The sequence below is a fragment of the Rhinolophus sinicus genome, chromosome 11, assembly GCF_057876585.1.
Source record: "Rhinolophus sinicus isolate RSI-liver-muscle chromosome 11, RSI-T2T, whole genome shotgun sequence".
NCBI classification, from domain to species: domain Eukaryota; kingdom Metazoa; phylum Chordata; class Mammalia; order Chiroptera; family Rhinolophidae; genus Rhinolophus; species Rhinolophus sinicus.
Genome location: NC_142511.1, coordinates 11,062,759 through 11,090,700, shown reverse-complemented (window position 1 = coordinate 11,090,700; position 27,942 = coordinate 11,062,759). Strand labels below are relative to the sequence as shown.

The following is a 27,942-nucleotide window of genomic DNA, read 5'->3' as shown; positions in this document are numbered from 1 at the left end:
GCTCTCCTCATGCCAGCCACTGTCTCTGGCCCCTTTCCTACTTGCTGTGTACACAAGTTTGCCTCCAGCCCAAACACTTGCAGCTGCCCACAGATCCCACTTCCTGTGCAAACCCAGGAAGAGGAAAGCAGAGGCGGCACTTGAATTCCTTGGAGGCCCCGTCGTAAATGAGTTCCTCCCCATCTAATACTATGCCTTTTAAGTTCTGAGCCCCGGAACACACAGGATCTGCGAGTCTGCGTTAGGCACCTGCTACAAGGCAAACTTGGCATTACTGACGAGGGTGAGGAGGAAAACAATAAGCAACGCCATTTGGCCTCAACACACAAATGTTAAAAACATTGAGGCGATAACTTCACCAATTAAAAACCATCCTGGTAAAATGAGGCCACACCCCCCACGGTGGACCACAGATTTGACATACTCACTCCCTGGGGGCTAAGAAGCCTGCTTTTCCAGGCTCTGGGAAGAGCTGGGCATCCTCACAGCTGCAGGCCCAGTCAGGGCATATTCTGTTCAGAGTATGGAGTCCCCCAGGTCATCCAACAAGTTACATCAATTTTTTCAGTAACCGACACCACCCGCTTTTGCCTTTGCGTGCCCTGCAGGTGTGAACACAGATCAATCACTCCCCCAATTTGGGGGAGTTTCAGCTCCCTATTATTCTCTGGTGGATTGACAGCTTCCTTGACACACAGACAACTTCCTGCCACCTCCCCTGGGCCACCCCTGGCCAGAGCATTGTGCTATGCAGCTCATGTGGGTATTTTAAAAATGAAAGTGAATTACAATGAATTTCCTTTGAAGAATTTCGAGACACCCCTGGGGAACCAATCAGCAGGGTTGGGAATCACTAATGTAAAGTTTCACTCCTAGGGATGGAAATTTCTCAGTCTTGGCTCCTTCATCTCCTTCTGTGGAAGTGGAGAACAGCTGCCTCTTGCCCCCACACACTCATGCAATCCAAAAAAGTAGGTAGCCCAGTGCCGCAGACTATTCTCCACAGAAAACATCTACCCGATCACAGGTACTGCCTGAGATTGTGGTCGCCAAGCCACGCAGAGATAATTGACATGAAAGTACTTTTGAAAAGTACAAAGCATTCTATTGTTTCCTATTATTCACGTTATTGCATAAAGGCTTGAACTCCATGTACCACGCTCTACTTCCCACTCACTCTAGATATTCTGGTCATCTTGTTGGAACTGTCCCCTAGTCTTCTGTCCCCTTGCACATAGTAGGTATTCAACATATACCGGGGGTGCCAAAAAAATGTATACAAGTGGACACTTTGGTCAGTGTTGCTCAAGCAGTAGTTCGCCGTCATCAGAAGTGTCTGGATGCTGATGGCAACCACTTTGAGCACCTCTTGTAACTGCAGAAGTCAAACGGGACTTGTAGTCATCTTTTGTCATTGGTATATATTGAGTATTACCATTTTAATTGTTTTTTCTTTTCTTAAAATGTGTATACATTTTTGGGGCACCCTTTGTATTTGTGAGATTGGATGAATTTGACCAAAATTCCACAAAGACATTTCTTACATGGAAAAGGTGCTCCTGTCTCCTTGTGGGGATGGAGTTGCCCATCATTCAGGAAAGCCTGTTTTTATGCTTCTTACCTGTGACCAGGTAACATGTCGCTCTCTTGGTAGATAGTGCCATACTGTCCCTTTGGGCGAGACCTGCCCTTTCTGCAGGGGCAACACCTTGATAAGCCTCTTGCCAGGGCAAGCATATGTACCAGGAAAGCAGCCAAGTGTCATTAAAAGTGGCAAACGAGTACTGACAGCCTATCATTGCCAGGCACGGAGCTAGGTTCTGGGGACACTGAGGTGAGTGGGTGAAGCCCTGGTTCCTTATGGGCTCAGCCGCTGGACCAGAGGGTGACTTACTGTGCCTAGTGGGTTCATGTCGTCTGCTACTTGGAGCAGTTTGGGGACAGAAAGGAGACCACGTGCAGCCCTAACCGCCATCCATCACAAAGGCAAGGCCCACTCATCTGGGAAATATAAACTTAGCTCCTGAAACTCCTGGGAGAAATACTTCAAATCTGCACTTTCTGTCTTTGATATTACACATGTTCTTACTCCCTACGCCTGAAATGACTCTCCTCTTCGTCCCTAATGCGCACTTTCCATCCCCTCCTCCAGCACGGCACCCTCTCTGACACAGTTAACACAGAATCTTAAATATTCATGAATCTTTATCAAATATGAGATGTTATGGGGGGCGTTTTTCATTTCCATAAGTCATATTATGTTCTGAATTTCATTCAGTTTCTAATTTTTTTTTCACTCCACCCTGTTTTTAAATCCTACCCACGTTGCTGTGTGTATATCTGGGCTCTTGCTTGTCTGCTCCACACCCAGCAACTGCCTTTACCATACTTGGCTTATCGATTCCCTTTGTAATGGGCACCTCGGTTGCTGTTAACTCCCTATATTACAAGCAATACTACAATGAACTCTTTGTACGTGGTCTTTCTGACTTATGCCAAGAATAAATAAATATATGTGTGTGTGTGTGTATAATATATAAAATGTACATGCATTTTAAGAAAGCAAAACTATTAAAATTGTAATACTCAATATATACTGATAAAAAAAGATGAATACCAGTCATGTGTATACATTTTTTTGGCATGCTCTGCTCGGCATATACACACATACCTGAATGGGGTTTCTGGATCATAGGTCATACACAGCTTCCATTTTACTAGAATCTGCCAAATGGTTATACTTCCCAGAACTGGTGTACCAGTTATGCTCTCACCAGCAGTACTTGAAAGTTTCCATCTCCCCACATCAGTGCCAACACGGGAGCTGCCATTCTGATGGGTATAAAGTTTCTCATAATTGTTTACGTTTACATTTTTCTGGATATTTCTAGCTTAACATACCATCTGACTAACAGTCTTTGATTTAGATTCTCCCACTCCCCACCAAAGCACCCATGATGATAGAGCAAAACATAAATAAATAAATAAATAAATAAATAAATAAATAAATAAATAAGGACAAAGACAAATGGCATATTCCTAAAAAACTGAGACTGAATTGGAACAGAACACACCTACTGGCCTGAATGAACTTCCATAAATGCACTTCCCTCGCCCACAGTTCCTGCTCCACAACAGAGGGGCACAGGGGTTGCACTGCCCACAAAACTAGGAAGCCAGCCTTCTCTTGCAGGACGTAACTTCTCAGCTGCCCACGCTAGCCTTCAGTGCCTCTGCCTCTAGATTCATCATGAGCCCAAAACTCCTAAGAAGAAGGGACAGGAAGTGGGAGTGGTGGGTACGCAGAACTGGCCACACACGTTGCATTCTGATGCATCTACTTCAAAAAAGGAGAGTGGGATTGGAGAGAGGACACATCCTGGTAAAGCATCCTTGGGGGGTGTAGCTGTTACTGCCACCACGTGCCTTCCTTAACTGTTTAGCATAAGCTGGGATTGATGGTGGTGTCATTTGTGGAGCAGGAAGACGTGGGAAGGAATAGATGAGCTAAGTCGAAAGTTCTGCTTTGGACACATTAGGTTGAAGATGCCCCCTAGACACCTGAGTTAAGGTGTCAAGGATGCAGTTGGATTTAAGCCTCAGGAGCTCAGAGGAGAGATGAAATCTGGATCTAAAAATGTGGAAGCCACCTGCATGTGGATTTATGTAAACCCATAAGAATAAGTGAGATCCTAGGGGGTAAGTATATAGAGAGAAAAGAGGGCAGGCTCCAGCCCTGGGGCACACCTACAATAGGTGTATAGCAGAGAAGAAGACCAGGCCACAGAGGCTATAAGGAACAGCCACAGAGACAGGAGGGAAACTGCAAAAGCGTGCCACCACAAAGCCACGAGAAGTAAAGGTCTCAAGAATGAGAGTACTCAGCCGTACCAAATACTCTGAGAAGTCCAATAAAATAAAGGCAGAGAAGGAACGTTGGGGCCCCGTAACAGGAACACCACTAACGACCTTCACAAGAGCAGTTCCAGCAAACAGAGGGCCTGGAGGACGGCGCAGCAGAGGAGAACGTAGAGCCAACTACTGACAACTCTTCCAAGAAGTTTTGCTGCGAGGAGAGCAGGGAAATGGGACAGAGGCTAAAGAGGAGGAGAAAGTCAAGGGAGGGCTGCTTTTTTAAGTGTGAGAGTCTGTAGCATGTTTACAGCGGTGGAAAGGATCTGGTAGAGAGACAGAAACTGGGAGTTCAGGAAGATGAAAGGGTGAGGTCAAGAGCAAATGCGGGAAATTTTAAAAGAATAGCAAAGTGTCAGAAGTTAGATGCACATATCAGCCGTGTCATGGGAAGGGAAGCCTGTGGTGATTGAAGGCGACCTATGGACATGGTGATGGGTTGTCTGCTGGGCTTTAGAACAAGCAGGAAGAAGTGCCATTGGAGACCACTCAGAGAGGTCCTGGCAGTGTCCCTCGAATCGTGCAATTCGTGGGCATTCTCAGTTGTCGTGTTTAATGGCTAACAAATGTTTAGAGGCATTTTATTGCATAATATTTTGTTATCAACCACTGTCACTCTTTTTGGACTTGTGAGATAATAAGCCAACCCTGGACACTGCAAGTAAAAGAACTCCCTTGACTGCCTTAGAATCAATGTGAGAGTTCAGCAAGTTAGCCAGACGCGTCCCTTCATTCCAAGAACATATTCTGAGAGCCCACTGCGTGACACATATTGTCCCAGGCAGTGGGAATAACTTGTCAATAAATCACCGTGGTTCTTGCAAATTGGTAATCACAGAATGACAGGGAGCCCAGAAAAGTCCTCTGGGAAGAAAGGACATATGAACCAAGACCTGAAGGATAAAAGGGAATTGGCTGCAGAGAGAACAGAATGGAAAGTTCCAGATAAAAGAAACAGACTGTGCAAAGTGGTAAAACAAAAAGCTGAGGGTCTCAGAGGAAGTAAGAGAAAGCCAGAGGGCCCAGAGGACAGAGAGAACATAGCAGGTATAGGAACTGGAGCTGGAGGGGCCGGTGGTACCCAATCAGGCCCCGATTTTATAGGCCCCGGAAGCTGAGATTTCAATGGGACACCAATATAAATGTTCAACATACATGTGCAAAAAATCATAACTTGTCTAGAACTCAGAGAAACAATTTACTTACTAGATTACTGATAACATGTCTGAAAAGAGTTCATAATAGCAATAAAAACTATATATAGGAAAAAAAATCCTGTCAAAACAGGACTTACATAAAGGAAGAAAATTATACTATTTTCCTGCCAAAGGTAAGAGAAGCCTTGGATAAATGCCATGTTCCAAGATGGAATAAATAAGTATTACATTGTCCTTTTTAACCAAACCAATTAAAAGTTGTTGCAATTCCCAACAAAAATCCTAATTTTTTAAATATTATTGCAAAGTGATTCTAAAGTGTACAAAATGGGACTTTGCCTTATCAAATATTCTAGTATATTATAATCTAAAAATTAAAAGAACATGATAATAAGGAAATAATAGATCGCTGGAACTAAATAGAGACAGAAACAGACTCTAATATACATAAAGTTATAGATGATACTGGCAACATTAAAAATCAGTGCAGAAACAAATACTTATTCAATATACAGTGCTGGGAAAGTTGGTTAAACACTTAGAATAAAATGAAATTGAATTGTTAGCCAAGATCTTAAACCAAAATGCATTAAAGATATATTTTTCTTTTAAAATGTAAATAAAACATAAATGAGAATTCCTCTGGCCTCAAGATGGAAAAGAATTGTTTTATACATGAAGGCTCCGGAAGAAACATTATAGCTCTTATTCCATACTAATATAACACTTCTATGTATTTTTTTAAAAATTAAAAGAGTAAAAAATAAAGTAAGGAAAATATTTGCAACATAATGATGAAAAATTAATACCTTTAATATATAAAGAGTTCTAACAAATCAATAAGAAAAATACAAACACCCAACTTAAAAATGGAGCACAGGACATGAATAAATAATTCAATAAAAAAGATATACAAATGATCAATAAATATCCAATCAGTAATAATCAAATAGAATACCATTTTTCATCTAACAAATTCGTTTTTTTTCTTTTTTATTCCATTTCTTTTCTCGCTAATAATCAGTATTAGAAAGGGTACAGGAAAATTGTCTCATTGCTGGTAGAAGTATAAATTGCTGAAAACTTTCAGTGGGGAGCAATCAGATAATTTTATGCAGTAATTTCACTTCTAGTAATTTCTCCTGAGGAAAGACTCAGAATGACAGTCAAAACATATGTTCAAGAATGTTCATTGCAGTATCTCCTCCCTATAATTCATTCTCCAGAGAGCAGCTAAAGAAGTGTGTTTGAAACCTAGATGATTTGCTCCAGTGCTGTGCTGGTAAGTGTTTAACCACTGGCTCTCTGGTAAACCAAAGCCCAGATCTGTAGTTTCTGCTAAAACTTTCTGCAATGTGAATACTTTCACCGTGGCCGTTTCAAATGACCAAGGTGATGCCACTGACCAGTTAGTGGGAAAGAGACAGACATCATCAGCTCTCACGAGCCCCTGTGAGCCACGTCCAACACACCACTGACTGTGTCACTCCTGGCTCGAAACCCTCCAGGGGGTGTCCTTGCCACTTCCCGATGAAACCCACACTCCTGACCCTGGCCTCCAAAGCTCTCCCAGACCCCTCCCCCAGCCCCGCTTTACTCACTGCTTCTGAATTTTGATTGAGGTCCCCAAGTTCATTCCCACTTCAGAATCTTTTAACTTGCCCTTTCCCAGGTCTCCTCCTCACCATTCAGGTCACCCACTCAGAAAGGTCTTCCCCCTACCTGAAGTTGCCACTCCTTCAGTCCATTGTCTGGTTCAATTTTATTCATGGCCCTTGGCACCCCCTGAACTTACCTTGTTTATCTTCCATATCTCTCCACTAAAATGTTAACACCATGAGCTCAGACACCTGTCTAGTCAGGGCTGTCCCTACACTTCCCAGCATTGAGAAGAATACTTGGCACTCAGTAAGTACTCAACAAATATTGGTTGAGTATTGATCAATTCGTTTATAATAGTCAAAGGTTTATAAACCACATAAATGGCCAATGACAGAGAAATGGTCAAACTAACATTTATTGACCATCTACTCTCTGCCAGGTACTGTTCACCCCATTTCATCTGTACAAAACCCTGTGGGGTGAGCACACTCGTTTTCCCCATTTTACAGATGAGGAAATATCCACACAGGTTAAGTAATCTGCCCAAAGCCACACAGGGCCAAGTAAGTAAATCACACCCATGGCCATCAGATCACCTAAGATTCCACGGGGGGCAAGTGGAGGTTTCCCTTAGGCCAACAAGCGCAGAAATGTGGATGTGCTGATTTCAGGCGCGCACCGAGATAAAAATAAAGTAGTGGCTGATTTCACAGTTGGCTACTGCTCTTCAAATTTGTATTTCCCTTGGTCAAGAGCTCCTCAGGGAGGAAGAAAAAGAAGCAGGACAGGAACTACGTTTACCTGAGAACCTAGCTTGACACCAGCACAATAGCACCAAACTCTCTCCCTGAAGTTCAACGTTCAGCTGTGACAACTCAGGTTTTCAAACAATATTTGATGATATTGCTATAATGCTCACAATACGATGAAAAGTAAACGAAGAGAAAACTGTATACTCTTTAAGAGCTCGATTTTGGGGGAAAAGAAAAAAGAAATTAAAAATACATTCGTATGTTATCTATAATGCTTAGAAAAAGACCAGAGGGAAAATCACACCCAGTGTTAGCAGTGTTTGGATTGGAAGGAGTCGATTCTGAGTGATTTTTACATTCTTCCATATTTTCCAGTTGTTTCCAATGAGTATGTCTTTTGTAATGAGAGGGGGGGAAAAAACTCTGTATCATTGCATTTTTTTAAATGGTTGAAGATTTTAAAGGCCATGGAACGCAAAACTGAGAGAACATTAAACAGCCCAGACGAAGAGGATTGGGTGGGGGGAAGTGGGGTTTCTCCACGGCCAGGCCAAGACAAGACACAAGGGACCAGGCCTCACGAGCTTAATCTAAGTAGCAGCAGCGAGGGAAATAGTTACAAGTGGCTCAGGCACAGGACAGAGGTGAATGGGAAGACAGATGACAGGGTGGGTTATACTTTGAGGCTTGGTCCCCTCCCCAACACCTGAAGGGAGGTAAATTCCAGGTTAGTTTCTTAGGTTCTTGGACCCAAAGCCAACATGACAGTGTGTGTGTGTAGAGGTTGGGGGGTGGGGGCTGTTCCTATACCAACAACAATTTCCAGGACACCAATAAGGTGTCCTACAATTCAACTCAGTTCTGACACTATCCACCTGGAGACAGCATCAGATTCCACAACTTGAGGGTTCAGTCTCACTTCAGAAGCCAGTCACAAATCCAGGTTGTCACCTGTGCTTCTGACACATAGGCTGTAAATCAGAAGTTCTCATGACCCCCTCATCGAGTTCAATTAATTTATAACAGCATCTCAAAGAATTCAGACAAACAATTTACCTACCAGATGACCTATTTATTTCAAAATGCTATAACTCAAAAACAGCCAGATGGAAGAGATGGACAGGGCAAGGTACGGGGAAGGGAGGATGGCTGGGAGGTGAGACCCTGAGGACCTCACAGAACTGCCCCACCAGCCCCAGGCTGCCTCCTCCAGACTTCTTGCAATGAGGAAAATAAAACCCCACTTTGTTGTTCAGGCAACTGTCCTCAAAAGTCAAACTCAATGTCTAAACCAGGAGGCCACAAATGCATCTTGTATCTGTCCATCACACAGTATGAAATGATTTTATGAGAGAACTATTTCAAAAGGCAGGGACTTCCCCAAATCTTAGGTGCCCCAAGGCCAAAACCTTGTCCCAAAAAATCCTACAGATTGGCAAGCGCGAGTCTGAACGCAACGACAGGGACCTTCCTGAAGCCACATGCCCCGGAAAAGGTTGCATTGCTTTTGGCTCAGGGCAGAGGGAAAAACAAATGGAAGTAAAGCCTCTGGCAAGTAACTTCAAGCACCCAAGGTCAATGTCATTTCTGTTAGTATTTGTCTTCAACGTGCCATTCAGTCAATCCTTGGTTTTCACTGACTTATAACACACCATCTCTAAAGAATTCCTATGGAAGGGGGGGAGGAGGCTCTTCTGGAAACTTCAAGAGTCGTGATGTCTTCAAAATGATGAAATTACATATCTCTCAAGTTCAGGGTCATTATATGTTACCATCAAAACCAAGTCAAAAGCAACTGGATGGTAAAGATGACATCCAGTCTGCCACGTCAAAAAATCCCTCCAATATTTTGGCTCCTTATTCAAGGCAAGCCACCATCTTCTCTTGAAATTTCCTTTTAAGCACAGCTTACATCGACCTTTTGTTTTACTTGCAAAATTTGAATTTTTTTTAAGCAAACGGTCATGAATTTCTACATGCAAAATTGAGTGATAGGCATAATTCTCTGGACTACCATTTTCCTATTTCATGCGTGTGAAATAAATCAATAAAATAAATGACAGGCAAAATTGTTCACCATGTTGGACGTGCATGTGTTCCTGGGGTGGAGAATATCACCACAGTTCCAGGTCTACATAAAAATTGCCAAAGCCCCAGAAAGGTAAGTATAAGCAGCCTCATTCCTTTCTGTCTCTTACTCCCTGAGCTACGTGTGGACTCTACTTACTTACGTCGTGTAGATACGCAAGGCGTGTCTTCAGCAAAGTTGAGAGGCAAATGATAATGTGGGGTCGATCCTAGCTCCAACTGTGTGATTTTGAGGAAGACACTTAATCGCTCTGAGCCTTTGATTTCACCCATCACAACTCGCCAGGTCATTCCAAGCTCAAATTTGATGAAGTAGTGAATGTGCTTTGTCAGCTAGATAATGTTCTAGAAATGTAAGGCGATTATTGTAAGGCACATACTGTCCCACGGATGAAGAAAATGGAAGTTCAGGAAGGCTAAGTAATTTATCCAGGATCTGACAACTCTGCATTGCTGGATTCAAACTTGATCCAAACACGTGAGCCTCCCCCACCCCACACGCCTGGGACTCAGCCAAAGGGATGTAAGTTGTTGTATAGTGTCACCTTATTTTACAGAGATCCAGATCCTCTCAGAGAAGTTCTGATCACCTTCTAAAAGACCCAGAAGAGCAGTCTACCCCAGAAAAAAACATGTGAAGGTCACCAGCGGAGTCTCAGACAATCTGCTGTGTCCCAGGAAAGGTGACAGAGGGACTTGCTCCTCACAAAGGCTGGGCACAGGTGCCCGTCCACCCTGTGGCCACAGGTCTAGACCAATAGTTCTAAACTCTGGCTGCACTTTAGAATCACCTGAAACGGTGATTCCTATATACATGCACGCACACATATACAATACACACATGCGTGCGTGTGTGGTACATGTGTGTATGGTGTGTATGTGCACCACGCGTGCATGCATGATACATACATACATGCTACATACATACATGTATCAATGCCAAAACTCCACCTAAGAGCAACCGAATGTGAATCTTTCAGAGTTGGAGTCCAGACACCCGTATTTTTTAAAGAAAACTGGGAATGGGGATAGCAGGGTCACTGGGTCGTTCACTGCATAAATCGTTCTTCTGCTTCCCAGCCACAGCCAGGGGAAAGCAGGACAGAATGTCTGGGTCCCCTGAAATTCATATTTTGTAGCCCTACCCCTAATGTGATGGTGTTTGGAGGGGGCCCTTTGGGAAGTGATCAGATCATGAGAGTAGAGCCCCCATGTACGGGGTGTTCTTATAAGACGAGGCCAGAAGACAGCTTGCTCGCTTTCTGCCCCAGGAGGGCACAGCAAAAAGTCGGCTGTCTGCAACCCAGAAGAGGCCCCCCACCCCAGAACCCGACCTGCTGACACCTTATCTCAGACTTCCGCCTCCAGAACTGGGAGAAATAAATTTCTGTTGTTTATAAGCCATCTAGCTTTCTACTTTGTTCTAGAATCCCAAACTGACTAAGGCACACACTAATAATAAACATTAGTGAAAATGGTATTAAGCACATCACTCCAGGATAAGAAAGCATGAAACTCATTGGTAAAGGCAAATATATGGACATAAACAACCCTGAGATACTGTGGTCCTCGATCCTAGAAAGATTAAGAGAGGTGCCAGGCTACTGAGTAACAGACCGGATCTGCCTAATTCCAAACACTTCTGCCTCCCACTGAACTGTGCTGCTGGAAACTTCTGAGGGCAGCCCGAGAGGCAAAGCCCAGCATGATCCTTGAGGGCAAAAGTTAGGAAAGACTCAGTCCTTCCACCGAGAGGTTCCAACCATCTCCACAGGCGTGGGGAAAGCTCGGAGCAGAGAGGCAAGCACTCACAACAGAGGAACACCCTCTGTTGGGCTGGTGTTCCAGAAGGTTCTGGCCAGCCCCTGTTCTTATCAGAGGCCAGTCTGGGCTGTCGGGATGGTGGGATACTACGCCCTCCCTCTGTGTGGTGCAGGAGCCACCAGGCCAACAGCTCCTAAAACAGTATGGTAGATACTGTGACATGCCCATCTCCCTTCAGGACAGCAGGTCCTATCCCCCAGCTGCCGGAATACTGTTGGCACACAGCCCACAGCTACCAGCCGCCTCAGGAATTGCCTTGGCTGTAGCCGGACCTTTGGACCAAGGTCATGACATGTCCCTGGGGCAGTCTGCATCCAACGACTGTTCGATGGGGGAACAGAAAGGCCTGGCTTCTTTGCCCCACCTCGGGACAACTCTGGAAGACCATCCAAGCTTCAGAGTCCCCCTCCATGAGGTCAGCTGAGGTCTTTGTGGAGACTCATCACAGCCCACCTTCTCCCTCCACCCAACTTGTCCACACTGCCTCGGACAGCAATCAAGGGCTACCTCTCACCCACATTACAAACAGAGCCCAGAGAGGTGAAGAGGCTTGGCAAACGTCACACAGCTTCTTGACGGTAGTCTCCTTTACAGAAACATTTCTTGAGCAACCCTACACCAGCCTGGCACTGTGCCAGTGCCAGATTTAATGTTACCCCTCCTGGGAGTACATGAAAGAAATCAGAATAGTATTTGTGTTGAGGCAAACTTCCTGGGCCACTTCCCCCTGGAGGGAGCCTGGGGTTTGAAGGGAGACTCCTCCCTGAGACAACGACACCCAACAGAGCTGGGCAAGTGACACTCACCAGTAGCAGAAACAGAATCGCAAACCTGTCAGCTGGGCCTAAGAATAGCACACATCACCAGCAACATATGCTCCCCCCATTCCTGCTCCCCTCCCTGGTCCAGGCAGCACACAAGGTTCCCGAAAGAACTTCTGAATTCAGCAAGCCTCTTGCAAGGCTGTGCCCACCCCACTCAGGAAGGCTCCAGGGTTCACCGCTCTGCGCCGGATGCTACACGCTGAGCCACAAGCTTCCAGAAGCACTGCCCTGGCTCCGGATAAAACCGAAGCTGTCAGCATGCTAATTAGCAAGCCAAAGAGGATGGGCGCACTGGCTGACAATTAATGATTCCATCTCTGTTTCCTGCTGGCAGATTATTAATTCACGAGGCCTCTCCGGTGGGGCCAGAAAGAGAACACAGACTGTGAAAGTTCACATTTCAATTGGAGGCCGAGATGAGCGGAGGGGTGTTGGGGAGAGAGAGGTGCCAGTCCTCAGGGGCGAGGGCCTGTGTGGGAAAGCCTCCTCCACGACCCGCTTCCAGGACTCTGTCCTCCAGAAATAAAAGCTCACGTCGCAGAAGCACCATCAGGGAGGGTCACTGCAGCACTGCTGGTAATTACAAAGCAACCAGGAGCTCCCCTTTGGCGGGGCTGATGAATACATCGCAATTCAGCCCTGCTGAGGAATATTACGCAGCCTTAAAGAAACCGTATGGACATCTGTCCAGCAACAGCCAAGGAAAGACGCGCATGACATATATATGGCATTAATATTTATGGCATTAATTTAAAGGAAAAGAAGAGCAGACTTATACTGGGGGTGCCAAAAAAATGTATCTACACATGACTTGTATTCATCTCCTGTTATCAGTATATATTGAGTATTACAATTTTAATACAGTTTTTTCTTTCTTAAAATGTGTGTACATTTTTTGGCACCCTTTGTATGGGTAATATGATTCCATTTTCATGACAGACGACAGAAGGAAAAGGAGACACGAGGCTTTCTCCAGTTTAAGTAAGACCTAAGGGGAAGAGAGGAACCGCAGTGGATGACAGCTGGGGGAGGGGGATAACATGGATTGACCCCAGGGAACCCCAGCCAGGTGTGTCAGGCCAACACTGCCCCAGACTAAAGAGCACTGTCCCCGAGTGCGAAGTATTTCTGTGTTTTCTTTCTTTAAGAACAGAAAGGGAATTCACCTAACTCCTCCTTGTATGCTTTATAAATCTGGGAAGTGGTGTAGGTTTCCCATCACTAAGACCAGTAGGCAGTGAGGTGACCAGAGAGGCCGCTGGATGCTGGACCACGTGCAGTGCAACAGAGGGTCTGCACGGAGGTGCCCAGGTAGGGGGGGAGCGAGGGCAGCGAGGCAAACAAGGAGCCGGGCCCTGCCTCTATTCATGCCTCCTCCACTTTGGGCTTTGGAGAGACAAAGAGGAAGAGAAAGATGGTGAGAGAGGCCAACAGCAGAAGAGAGGAGGAAGAAGAGGGTGCAGGTCGGGTGGGAGCAGGCAAAGGGGTGCCCTGTGCTGAGAGGACGTGCAGACTCGGAAAACAGCAGATACGGAGTCTGAAGGTCACGCCAGATTGGCTGCAAGGCTGGGGGCCATGCACTTCCTTCTCTGCACCTCCACTTTCTCACTCACCTGAACACTGAATGAAAAATTATGTGAGATGATGTTTCCAAAGGTCTTGTTTATTACAGTGCCTGGAAAACTGTAGGTGGTGTGTGTGTGTGTGTGTGTGTGTGTGTGTGTGTGTATGCTTCAGCCCTGAGTATTTCCATTTCTACGTGTCTTCATCTATCCCGTCACATCCAAGAGAAAAACAGCCTTGGCTCATCTGCAGCCATGCGTCCAGGTGAGTTCTTTGAGGAAGGAAAGGCAGTGCAGGGCGGTGAGGGGGATTGAGACTGGAACCCCTGGGTGCTCACCCTGCTCTGCAAGGTCCTTCCACCCGCTGGCTGTGTCCTTACCTGTGATATGCTGGGTGACCACTAGGGGGCTCCAGCCCGTGCCAGCTGCATAGCGTCCTGGGAAAAGCTTCCATGAAAGCCGGTCGCTGCGTTACACAGAATCAACCGCGTGAAGGCACCATAACACAGGAAATATTATCTCGAGGGCAAGTGTGACAAATTGCGCAGTTGGCACTAGAGGGCGCCGCTTTTCCCATTTTCTTCTAGACGATGGCTTAGCGGGAAGAATCACTTCATAGCTTGACATGCTCCGGGGGCTTAACGGTCTCCTTCGGAACATACCCCGGCAGGGCTCATGCTGGCAGAGTGGAGGTGGCCGGGGTGGGAAGCAAACACTGGCTCACCTGCCCCTCAACACAGGGACAGGAAAGACTGACGGTTCCGGAAAGGGAAGCACAGACATGAACTGGACCTGGGGGCCCATCACCACCGATGCCGGGCTGCAGTCACAAACTCCTCCTCTGCCTCCTCCTTCCTGGCGTGGCCTTGAAGCGAAGAACCAGGACAAAAGAGAAGCACTTGACCCCTGGCTGCTGGCAAAAGAGAGAAAGTGAAAACACTTCTGCTTTCTCTAAGGGCATCCAGTGGCTTGGTGAAGAAGCAGAGAGGTGACAGTCACCAGGCAGTGGGCGAGGGGTGAGGGGCAAGGCACCAGCTCAGGAAGCCCCCACGTCCCCGTCACCATGGTGTCCTGCAGCCAGTTCTCCAGGGGACGCTTTTATATAACTGCCAGAAGGTTTGAAGTGAGGGGAAGGACAGTCACTAGAAACCAGACCTAGAATGAGATCCCTTTTATGAATCCCCGAGGACAGGTGAAGAAACTCAAGAATGTGTATTGAAGCGCCCCCAAAGGGCCCATCGTCAAACAAATCTCTAGAAGTCACCCGAACTGTGTCCGTTCCCAGGGGGAGCCCAATTGTCTGGATTCTCAGTGTCTTCTGGGTCTGCTCAGAATTCCAAGAAGGCAGGGCATATGGTCCAGGTCCGTATTTGGCTTGGTTCACAAACGTGCTGTTGGCTGGTGATAACACTGCATTGCAAGCTCATGATTTCCGTGTTCCACCGGCATATGTTCGGGTTTCTTCAAGTCTGTTCTCCGACAACCCTAAGAGCTTGCAATGCCTTATCTTTGAGTGAAGGGGTTGAACTCCGCAGGGCTGCAAACTCAGGTGCCTAAGTCAACTTGAGGCACGGTCATCTAAAAGATAATTAACCCTAAGGCAGTAGGGAATGCTGGGAACTGTGGTGACCTAGGGACTTCCTACCCCTCCTAAGAGCACACACATTTAAATTGTATTACAACATCAAGATCATTCAACAAAGCACTTCTATTCAACTGAACAAATTCTTCCCATGAGACTTTCTGGCAATGACATTTCTCCAGATTCTGGTATTCCAAGAACTTCGCCAGATGCCATCCAATTTTGCCAGCAAGTGGCAGCATGTTGAATGCTGTCCCCACTCCGTCTGACTAGATCTGCAAGGGGTTAGTTGCCTTTCAAGAATTCAGAGAAAAATTGGCCCAGTGGCTTTTAACACTCAGCCAGAAAGCTTCAAGGTTGAGACGTTTGTTTCCTTACAGGATTTAGTGCTGATGTTGACTGAGGATGTGAAAGCTGGTGAGAAGGTTGTTTGGATGCTTGAGTTAGCATCTCCCCACTCTGCTGCTCCAGCCCCACTTCCCAGGCATAGGACTGCAGGCATAGGACAGACGTGAGCGGGACCCCCAGGGCTGGTCCCTCCAAGCCTTTTCCCTCAGCACGTCTGCTGACCTCGTGTCAGAAGAATGGGCGATATAAAGCAGCAGCAGTCACACAGCCCTCAGGACGCCAGTTTCCTCATCTGTACATGAGGCACCTGGACTAGATGATGAGGAAAACAGTAACAGCTTTTAGGAACTGACTTTACCCCGCGCTGGGCACTGTGCATTTCCGCATCGAGTCACCTGAAAACTGCTGGGCCCACTGACATCCGCAGCTGATGCCCACGCTGACCGCACCCCCCGGGGCCACAGGCTTCAGCAAACCTCTGGGGCCCTGCTGCAGAGAGTGATGGCAAGTGACAGGGTCCTGAAGGCGAGAAAGCAGACTTTAGGGGCAAACAACCTAGCCCTGGACGAAGTGCTTTACAGGCTCTTTACAACAATTCAAAAAAGTTACTGTCCTAATCCGCAATCTCACAAAGGAGGAAAACAAGGTCAGAAAGGTTAACTATTTTTCCTAAGGTCAAAGAATACATCATTCAGTGATGATCGAACAAAGGTGTGAAGGAGGATGGTGCCCGAACAACCTGCAACGTAACCAACCTGGGTTTTCACGGCCCATGAGGACCCACAGCCCAGGGGCTGACCCTGCTCTAGACCCAGAGCCCCTGGTGTCCGGAGCTCCCTGGCCTAGACCTGACAATATGCCTAGGGGCTGTCAGAGGCTGGGTGAGTATGTAGATCCTAATTATAACCACACCAACTGTTTATTGAGCATTCATTCATTCATTCATTCATTCATTCATTCATTCATGCACAAGTATTCACGGAGAGCCTAGCTGTCAGGCACAGCTCCCAGCACTGGGCAATGGAGTGGACAAGGCAGTGTGGCACTTCCACTCTTGTTGGGGGAGGCAGTCAGCTGCATACGGTGATGTGACCCAGAGTTAGTAGGTGTCTATTTTAGACTATGGGGTGAAGGGCAACCTCTCTGCGGAGGTATCATTTAAGCTGAGGTCTAAATGACAAGCATGGACCAACCTTGTTAAGATCCGGAGAAAGAATATTCCAGGCAGAGGGAGATGCCAGGGCAGAGACATAAGCAGGCCTGGGCCTAGCCTGAAAGGAGCCCAGTGGGTGGGGGTGTAGGGAGCAAAGGAGAGAGTCATAACCACCAAGTCAGCAGCAATCCAAAGCCTGGGTGGTGCAGGCTTTTCAAGCCAGGGAAGGGGGCTCAGCTTTTTCTCTGAGTGCGAAGGGAGGTTATGTCCCAGAATCATGACTTGGTTTATACCTTTTTTAAAATGTCCCCGTGTTTTGTATGAATAGACACAGTCCTGATCACAGAGAAACAAAGATATAAGAGAGAGGCCAATTAAGGGCACCATGGCAATGGTCCAAGTGACAGTGGCTTAGAAGAGACTGGCAGCAGCAGGCATGGAAAAGTGCTCAGATCGGAATATGTTTAGGAGACGTGTAGACAGGGCTTGCCAACTGATTGGAAGTAGGGAGGAAGGAGAAGAAAGACGTGAAGGATAACAAGGATCTTTGGCGTAAGCACCTGGGTAGATGGTGCCACTTACTGAGATGGGGAGGGCTGAGGGGACCACGTTGGGTCAGCAGAGGGCCAAGACCTTGGCTTTGGCCGTGGAAGTGTTAGCTGCTGATTGGACCACAGTGTGACGATGCCAGGCTAGCATCTGGCTATGCGAGACGAGGGTTCTTAGGAAATCCACACTGGGGAGTCACCTGCAGATACGTGGGGCCTGGTTGAGGTCACCTACGGAGACTGTGCAGGCAGAGGGTCCCTAGAATCACCCTGAAGCTCACCAGCATTGCGAGGCCCCATGCCAACATGTGTGATTGAATACATGTGGTCAAGATGTACAAGAGACCTGCACGGTAAGTATTACGGCCCAACTCCACTGTAAACCAGCAGAGAGGTTACAACCTGCCCCAGGTCCCACAGTTTCTAGGCAGCATGGCAAGAATCAACCCCAACTAGTACGAACTGAGTTCCTGTCATTTGCTGAGCACTATGTGGTCACTGCAGGGGATACTCGTGTGGCCAGAAAGTCCCAGTGGCACGAGATGGGCGCTGAGGTCAGAGGGCCTGCTGGGAACTCTCATTAGGTGCGTGAGCAACTAACGTAACCTCATCATGCCTAAGTTTCCGAGTGTAAAATCACATTGTCTTTTTCATTCTGCAAATATCTATTGTCTGTTACGTGCCAGGCAATGTTGTGAGTGACAGAGACGCAATGGGGAGTAGACAGATTTATCTGCTTCACAGGCTAGTGGGGCATACAGACGTGTAAATAGACAATTACAATATAGTGTGAGAAGTATGTACTCTGATTACGAAACTACAGCTGCCCTCTTTATAGAGTAAGGTGTACCGACCTACGCAGAAATTTCCTTTCTTCCAAATCCATATGCAGTAACAGTCCCATATGAAATGTTTCTATTCTTTAGACTTTCCATTAGAGTAAATAATACATGCAAAGCCCCTAAATGCTGTGAGTCATTATGAGAACATAAGCTTTTGGACCTAGCACCACCTCTAACTTTGGGGCCTATTTTTCTCTTCTGTAAAATAGGAATAATAATAGCTAGTTCATAGGGTCAGATTAGACAGTACATATGAAAACACGTTGGAAGACGGAGGGAATTCTATTAAAGTATTAGTAAGAGTTTCACACCCACTCTCTAAAGTTACAAAAGTTAGTACACAAGGAATACGTAAGTGTTAACGGAGAGGTCCTCATAACCCACACGCTGGGCCTGAGGAAACCTCTTAATGGGTTCTTTGGGAAATGACTTCCTACACACACAAAACAATCTGCTTCATCTGAATTACCAACAGTCTGTCCACAGGGAAACAAAGACCCTTCTCTGGAGGTCTCCTCCCACCCTCTCACCTGCGTCCTGACCAGAATTGGGCTCACCCAGCCAACGGCAACAAATGCTGGAAACCTCCCAGGTTGGTTTCTAATCTGCTTCGTGCATCGCCCGAGTCCTGAGTCGGTGCCCGAGAGGCAGGATTTGTACAGCTGGCGGTGTGCCGTGGGCTGTCGGCTATGCGGGCGGTGGACAGGGCCTTCAGAGGGGCTGAAGCTGAGGGAGGAGCAAGCAGCTGGCAGGGCTGCCAACACACAATCCTTCCTTCCTTTCTACTGCAGTAAACCGGTGCCCAGAGTCAGGGCCAGGCTGCTCTTGCCTTCGTGCAGAAGGAGGCTGACGACGGAACGGAAGTCAGAGAAGCCAGAAGGTAAGAGACACAGGCAGGCGGAGGCTCTATCTCTTCAGGCTGTGCAGTGCACACAGGGTCCTGAGCCGCCCTGCAGGAGGGCAGAGAAGAGACTCCCCATTTCCTCTGCAGACTGTTCAACTAGAGGGCCTTGTGCAGTCAGCAACCTGCACAACCACACAGCTGACCCGGGAAACTCAGCTGCCTCTTTCCCTGGAAGCTAGCTGACTAGAATAGGTCTCAGTTCCAATTCCCCTCGGTGCATTTATTTCCACGTTCAGTCAACAAATATTTACTGTGAGCCAACTACACACGAGGCATTGTTCTGTACTCTTAAGACTAAGTCCCTGCTTTCAAGAAGCTTACACTTCAGTCCTGGGAGACGGACATACACATACACACACACACACACACACACACAAAATACGTATGTGTGTAGGTGTATATATGAGTGTCTGTACATGATTGTGTATGTGTAGGTGTGGTGAGGAAATGACAGTAAGGGCTGTGATGAAAAATAAAGCAAAATAAAGAGAGAAAAGAGTAATGGGGCGAGGAGTGCCCTTCTATATAAGGTGATCAGGATGGCCTCTCTGAGCAGAGACCTAAATGAAGGGAGGGAGGAGCCAGGCAGGTCTAAGGAGCCCTCCTGGCAGAGGGAACAATGAACGCAAAGGTCCTGGGGTGGGAGTGGTCTGAGCATGTTCACAGACTATCCGGGGGGCCAGTGAGCTGGGGCAGAGAGGTCAGGGGCTAGGAACAGGCTGGCAGGAGACACTGGGATTTGAGAGTTAAGGGAAAGGTGTGTGACATAATGTCTAACAGAGTGTGAGGGTGAATGGAAAGCGGAAAAGTAACAGGATTTCTGGGCAGGACAAAGGGCTGACTTGGGGGGTGGGTCATGAATTTACAGCGAGACCAGGCAACGTGGCTGTGAGATTTTCTATAACAATGTTCAGCTGCCAAGGGCGGTGGCAAGTGGCATATACACAGGGTGGCATTTTGCCAGACCAGGATAATGGAGCAATAAAGAGGGACAGGGAAGTTGAGGGTGAAAACAGGAAGCGATTACAATGCCGGAAAAGCGTGAAGTAGACTAGAAGCCAACTTGGGGGGCTTCCGGCATTCTTATCCTTGGCTGGTGACTCCTTCTACCTTAGAGTTGAGAGGGTAGGAGGTGACCGCAAGTGAAATGTCGCCATTTTGCTCTGGAGAGTATTTTGGGTGCTTACCATGGAATTTAATTGGATAAGAAGGGGAGTAAGGATATGGTTGAGGGGGGAGGCAGTGAAGTAATAGGATCGATGTCTTGTGGGTGCCAGGGAGATTGAAAACCTGGGGACTCGAGCACTAGAAGGAGTGAACTGGACAAAAGAGGTGGAGGTCAGACAGTGGGAGTGCTTGAAACCGAGGTTACGGTATAGTTACAAGGCCCAGGCAGCCATGGGGGTGAGGTCTCAGAATCACTGGGGAGAAGAGGGTAAGGAACCGAGGGGCCAGGTTCCAAGAAGCATCATCTAAGTGGATGTGGAAACCACCAAGAACTGCCAGCAGAAGACGTGGGGAGAGGCTGTCTCCAAGAGCTAAGCTCTCCCTGGAAGGCAGGGAGTGGCCTGGGAGTCTGCAGGCGGCTGCAACGGGAAGCAGTAGCAGGTGGGAGTGCCTCATGGCGTGAGCTCCAAAGCCGACATTTCAGGGCAGGTGTGAGGAACAACGGCCTGCAAGCAACGATGAGAAGCAAGTAGACACCTACCCCACCTACAGGCTCAAGAGTACGAAGCCGTGAGGGAGGGAAGGCAGCCGCCACATGAGGCATGAGGCAGCTGGTGTCCAGCAGCTTCTCAGAGGAGTGCAGGTTCCAGTCAGAACAGGGAGGTGAAGGGGTGCCTAGGGGAGGGGCACGACACAGGGTTTTGCCAATGATGGAACGTGAGTCCCAGATAATGCGATAGTAGGGGGTTTGGGGAGGCGTGGGGAGTGGGTCCGATTCAGGAATGTATCACCCACTGGTCCCATGAAGGTCACCTCCATGTTGCCAGAACCAGCGATTCCTTCCCCATCCTCATTTTATCTGACATCTCGGCAACATCTCACACAGATGACTGATACACACTCTATTCATTTCATGTCTTTGTTGCTGTATTATAGGCTTTCCTCTACCTCCCTGGTCACTCCTTCTCAGCCACACTCAAGATGGCGGACATGCCCCCAAGGTCATTGGTGTGTCTGCCCTGTTTCACCTCCACATTCACCTGCCCAGGTGAAGGCACAGTGGTGGCTGGCAGGTGGCTGGTACTAGACCTACATATCCTCCAACTAGCAAAACTAGCAAAAGCTTCCCTTAGAGAAAGACATAAGAGCTATTCACACGTTGCTAGTCATGAAATAGCTAGATTTTCAGTGAGTATTGTAGGAATTCTTGAGTTAGGCCACAGAACAGGCACTGGTGACATAAAGAATGTGCATGGCAGTCTCTGCCCTCAAGTTGTTAAGAGTCCTCTTAGGTAAACAAGACGGAGGTGCATAAAAATATAGGACTTCTGAATATAAAGAAATACCAACAATCGGAGCTGCATGGTACTCGAGCGCCATCTACTTCCTCCTACTCGCTTTCAAAGCCACAAGGAGGTGACCTTCTCCAGGTCATACCACGAGTTAGGTCACCCTGGGAATGAATTAGGCCCCAAGCCCGTGCTCTACCAATGGCATTTCAATGGGTGGCTGAGAGAAGAGGCTAAGTACTGTGGGACCGGAATAACCACCACTGTGGTTCAAGATGCAGATTCTAGAACAGACTGCCAGGGTTCAAATCATGAATCGATAACCAGTCACAGTAACAGGAGTGTCCTTGGGAAAGCACCGCACTGCTCTGTGCCTCAGTGGTTAAATGTGGATAAGCATTATACCCGCCTCCTAGGAATGGTGAGGAGGAACATGAGAATATAGGTGAGGTGCTCAGAATGCCGCTGGCACTTAGCACTAGTAAGGTTTTTAAGACCAACAGCACTGGGAAATGAAGAACAGGAGAACAGGGGTGTTGAGTGCGGGGGAATGCCAGGATTCCAGCACACGTCAGGGTTCGTTGAATGAATGAATGAACTACCAGATTCACATCCATTGGATAAGACCCCCAGAGATCAATGTACCCCCCTTTGTACCGCGCCGAATGTCCACTGAAACCGTGACCACCACAATCAAAAGGCACCATAGTATCTAACAACTTGACGATTACAGACCACGGGACAGGCAGATATGCAGAATGCACACTGGCATCCAAAGGACAAAAAGTCCTCCGGTGCGGGAGAAACCTGGGGCCACTGAGACGTAAATGAACTTTAATTGATGACTCCGAGGAACAAAAGCCCAAATTCTCAACAGGCACAGCCTAAGACAAAACACAAATCCTGTTGCTCTACACAAAATGACCAGAGATGAAGTCACGGGGGCCACAGGACTTGGTCAATCTTTTCCATCCCCTGGAAGACTTACCCCCAAAGTGTACCATTCACTCAAGGATGATATTAGAAAGAGTAGGGTCGGCCCCAATTCCCAAAGGAAAGGGGAGATAGAGGGTTCGGTTTTAGGGGCTTCTCCAAGGTTGTACAGAGCCCCTCTTTTCAGGGTAGTCAGAGTGGGAAACAGACCCCAGCTCTTTCTCCACAGGCTCTTGGTAAGTTAGGCGTGTTGTGGGAGGCAACCTTGATTCACCCCATTTCACAGCCGTACACCTGTGGCTGGGCCTGACCTCAGGGACTTCACTAGCAAGGTCACACCCCTCTTTAGACATATGCGTGTGTCACTGGGCCCCTCCTTTCCTGTGGGACCCCACCCCCAGCCCCGGGGCGGGGCCTTGCCCACTCCCACGCCTCCCTGGCTGCCCCACCCGCGCCCCTGCATTACTCACTCCCACTCCTTGCGCCGGGCCTGCGGGGTGCTCTGCATCTTGTGCGCCTCGTGGGCCTTGATGATGTCCCGCTGCTCGATGAGGCCTCCGCGCCGCCGCTTCATCACCTCAGGGCTCACAGGGAGGAAGGGGCTGGAGCCGCCCTCCCAGCCGGGGCCCTCGCCCTCCTGCACCGGGAAGAAGTTGTCGAAGCCGGAGGCGGCGGTGTGCGGGGAGGCCGGCAGCATGCCCACCTCGTCTGAGGCGTCGGCCTCGAGCAGGGCGCACTGCTGGGGCCGCCATGCCTCCTCCTCGGGCAGGGCCAGCACGTGGTGGCAGCGGTGTCCCGCGGGCCGGGGCTCAGGGCTCCCGCCCGCAGCCGGGCAGGGCATGGGCTCCGGCAGCCTGCGGCCTGGGCTCAGTCCACGCATCTCGGGCACCATCACAGAACATTGCTCTACAGGGGGAGGTGTGTAGGGAGGGTGGGAGGGCAGGGAAGAGAGGGAAGGCCAGGAGGGAAACAGAAGAGAACTTAATGACATCGCCGCCCAGGGCAAGGCTTCAGGCTCGCTCTGTGCTGAGCCCCAGGCGGCACCCCAACACTGGCACACAGGAGCAACTCAATAACGGATGGCAGAACTCAGCAGCGCCCACTATGGACCAGGCTGGGTGCCAGAGGCTGGGTACCCAGCGCTGAACAAAGTCGAATTGATTTTTTTGCCCGTGAACTTCACAGTCTAGTGCAGAAGACGGAGGTTAAGGAAATACTTATATGCAACAGGGATAGCTGTCTCAGGGTGCAGCTCTCAGGAGAGGACGAGGCCAAAGCCTGTGCTCAGCCCCACCTCGGACAGCCAGCTGGCAGCTCTCTCCCATTTGGGGTGAGGGAATCCTTCTAACCCTCCCCCCAGTGTCCCAACTCCCCAGGGGAAGCCCCACTCACCCCACTGCCCTGATTCTCGCTCTCTCCCCCAGGCCCAGTCATAGGCCAGCTGTTCTTAAGAAGTGGGTCTCCTTAGGGTTCCTGCCCCCTCTGCTAATGTGTGCATCCCCATAGGATCTGGGGGGCCTGGTGACATCGGGTGCCTCTACCAGCTCAAGGCTTGTTTTCCTTTCTCCATGCCAAGGAGGATGTGGCCATATTTGCGTGTGAAAGAAGTGCTCATTCAATCTGCCCTGACCGAGGGCTGACCATATGCCAGGCAGTGGGCACACCAAGGTGAGCTGGATTTAGTCCACGGCCTTCGCGTGGGAGAAACAGGAAGCTCTGCTATCTCCACCACACAACATAGCATGCTATGACTCAGGTAGGTGTGTTGCTACAGGAGCTCATTAGGGGCCCCTCAGCCCACCTGGGGGTGGCCGGGCGGGCTGAGTGGAGGAAATGACCCTGAGGCTGGGTTTAAATAGGGTTGGCTGGCTGATGAACGGGAGAGGCTGAGCAGAGAGGATGGAGGGAACTCAAAGGATTCAGGAGTTCCCATGGTAAACCTGAGGTCAGGGGCAGTCCTTCCGGCTTGAGGGGAACTGAACTTACCACATTTGCGAAATACCTACTTCCTGCCTCCCTCTCAGCCAGGATCTCAACACTTAAACCCCCAGTCTCCTCCCCACCCACGTTCCCAACCACACCCCTAGTGACCCATGGCTCTAAGACGTGCCATGTGTTCTACGGGCTTGGAAGAGCCCTGGCATCCAAATCGCTCACCCAGTGCCTTGTGAGCACCCACTCCACACTGGGCACTGAGAGGGAACCCCAGGGAGGGGTCCTCCCAGAATGCTGACCTCTACACCCGACCCTGCCTTTCCTCCACGGGGACGTGCTGGTCAGTGCTAGCTAGACACTTGGCCATCAGGGCTGGGACAAGGGAGCCCGATAGGGAGAAATGCAGCAGAAAATACATTTCAGATCCTGCTAACAGTTGGGTAGGTCCCTAGAAGGAGTGATTCATGTTCCTCACGTTGGCATTGTGTCTCGGCTGCGCTTGATGGATTTTAAATTTATCCTTCATTCCTACGATGTTTAAATGTCTCTCCCTCACCACACACATGCGTGCATCCCTCCCTGGGCTGCTCCCACTCCCTCTGCAGGCTTCAGCACCACCAGAAACTCAGGCAGGCTCGGTTCTGCCTCCTGCAGCCTCCTCTCCCTCGTGTCCCTCCACGGCAAAGGCTGCTGGGCCACTCCCCCAGCTCTCACCGGGCCACCAGGCCCTGGCCCCTTGCCTCTGCTTCCTGGCCCACCCGATCTTCCTCTCTCCTTACTGGATTTCCCCTTTCCAGACACGGTGCCAACGTGAATTACATCTTTGCCAAAAATACAGGCACAATAATATGCACGGCAGAGCTCCTATTTCAACGGAATCAATTTTATGAATATCAAAACATGAAATTATCTCATCTTTCCTTTAAGAATTCCTGTTAAACAACCCTTCTATTATTGATATAAGTGTTCATCAGAGAAATCTGTCGCTCCCCCACTGCCTGGCAAGCCGGCCAGTCCCCAGGTCTGGCTGACATCAAGCTGAGAGAACGTCTTCTATCTCGGGCAATTCACGGAAGACAGAGTCTACGTATTCCAGGGAAGGACACTTGAATCCACTCTAGACTTAGCCTTACCCCACCAACCCCCCATTCTGGCATTATTTGAATGGCAATGTTCCCTGAATCAGGGGTTTTGTCTTATCTTTCTATATCCAGCACCCAGTACTGTTTCCAGCACATGGTAGGTTGCTGTGGTGGTCATTAGTACTGTGTGCCAAATATTCCGGTTATGCCCCTCCTGGGGACACAGTTGGATGTACTTCCTGGTCCCCTATGGTTGAGTGAGGTCATGTGACTGCTGTGGCCAGTGAGTTGTGAGTAGAATGATGTGTGTCACTTCAAGGCAAAGCATTTAAATGCCCATGCAAGGACTCTAGATCTAGAAAGCAAGACCTAGAGGGACTGTCAAAATCTTTCTATGAAAGACCAGAGAATAAATATTTTAGACTTTGCAAGCCCTGCAATTTCTGTCATGGCGACTCAAATTCAGCTGTTGTAGCATGAAAGCAGCCAGACAATACACAAATGAATGTGTGTGACTGTGTTCTGATAAAACTTTATTTACAAACTTTTGTACACTTTCCCCTTTCAACCGCGCCTCTTGAACCCCACTGTTGTCACTCAGTCTGTGCCCGTGGGGGGCAGGCAAAAGGAAAGGATGGAGTCACAAAACAGAATCAAAGGTGCACACACCAAGTGATAAGCTTCCTGAGGGCAAAGGTGCTGCTGTGGCTCCCACTCCCAGTCCCTAATGGAAGGGAAGCAGGTCCTGCTTCTCCGAGACACTGGCGCTGAGCTCATGAGAGCCCCCAGAGTACCTGGCTCACTCCTCTAACCCTTGCTTTCCACCCGCCTCTCTTCTGATTCTTTTTGTTACTTTTGGCTAATGGGCAGGATTTTAAATGATGGGGGTTCTGAGGGGCAAGAAGGTTAGTGACACGTTCGCATGCCAGCAGCCCCATCAAAACTCTTACCTTGCTTGTCAGGGCGCGTGGAGTAGCGGGGGAAGGGCTCACCTCCGCCACCCCATCCTGGCGCCCTGCACTGCCACAGACACACGAGCCAATAGTTATGCTCCTTCCTGCCTCTACATCTTCTCCTCCTCATCCTTCCACAAAGAAAGACCTTGCACCTTAGCACCATGTTTCCCTTGCTGTCTCGCCAAGAGTTTTCAGTTTTATTCATCTAGCTGTGATGGCTTTAGAAATAATGGCCCACGCATCCGTTTGGCCAGTCTGTGCCTCTCAGGCCCAGCAGGTGAGTCTCCACGTCTAGGACACGCATCCTCCTCTAGTTCGGCTCATGCCCATCCCACTCCCACCCTCCCACTGCTCACTTTCTGACTCCCCAGCATATATGCACCCCCCGGCCACCTTAGGAGAAATGGATGCACCCAGGAGTCCACGAAGCTTATGCTCTTGTGCAATGGACTGTCTCCATTCCCTGAAAGTTTTGAGTTCAGCAAGAAGGAAGGAGTCTCCACTGCATACACCACCGTGTGGCACAGGCTGGGCGATGGACAGAAATGGGACTGATGGTCACTAAGAGATGAGAGCTGGGCACTCAAGTGTCCCCAAAACGGGCCCTGAGCTATCCTGGCTTTGTTCCCTCTGTCTGACCTGGGCGGGAAGAGGGAAGAAGGGTCCCAATTCCCAACTGTTAGAAATGAAAAATCACACATGAGAAGCAATTTTTAAGATAGGATACGACATAGCTGAGATACTACCTGCACGTGATTCTCTAGAGAAGAGAACAAACATAGTTAAGGGCTTGCTGCCCATCCAAAGGGAAGACCCTACTTATTGCCCTCACCCACCTGCTCAGGGAGGAAACACCCCCGGGGCAGAGAGAAAAAATATTCCTCCAGGAATTTTTCTTATCTGAATCAACTTGCTACCCAACCACAAAAGAGGAGTGAAAGCTGGACATTATTTTCATTTGCTGTGACCTCCTAAGGCTCTGGTTCTCAAGCTTTAATGTATGTCAGAATCACCTATACAGCTAGTTTAAAATGCTGCTTTGTGGGACCTCCCTCCAGAGATTCTCATGCAATAGCTCTTGGTGGGCTTAGGAATCTATGTGTTTAATAAGCACCCGTCCCCGTAGGTATCATGTCCTGAGAAACACTGTCCCCAAAGCAGCATATAGTCCTGAGAGGTTGTGCTTAGTTGGTAAGAGGTATTGTCTGGGGTGAATTAGGATGTAAAGGCCCCTAGGACAGCCCTCTCACCTATTTCCAGTCTCGATCATGAAATGAAGTTACCGAAAACATGCAGCATGAGCTATTTGATCCACCCCCCTCCATGCCCCACAAAACTCCAACCTCCCTTGACTGGTGTCAGTTTTCGCCCATCCTGCCTTCCTCTTCTTATGTCTGTGTTGTTATGGTGACGGTTCAAGGATGGGCTAATGTCCAACAGCAATTCAACAGGCTAGTGCATTCTGAGTGTAAACCAAGACCC

At 48.6% G+C, this 27,942-nt stretch overlaps 1 protein-coding gene across 6 annotated transcripts in view; it reads right to left on the bottom strand.

The window, feature by feature from the left end:
* Window positions 1-27,942, bottom strand: part of CACNA1E (calcium voltage-gated channel subunit alpha1 E) — a 455,081-nt gene that overhangs the window by 316,095 nt on the left and 111,044 nt on the right. For 4 of the 6 annotated variants that reach the window (XM_088801607.1, XM_088801608.1, XM_088801612.1 and 1 more), the window contains one exon: window positions 22,958-23,393. The exons of 1 other annotated variant lie outside the window; for it this stretch is intronic. In XM_088801607.1, coding sequence (XP_088657733.1) covers window positions 22,958-23,393 — 436 coding nt within the window. Of the gene's footprint in view, window positions 1-22,957; window positions 23,394-27,942 lie in introns of those variants that run through there. One more of the 6 variants, XM_088801611.1, reaches the window with a different exon arrangement.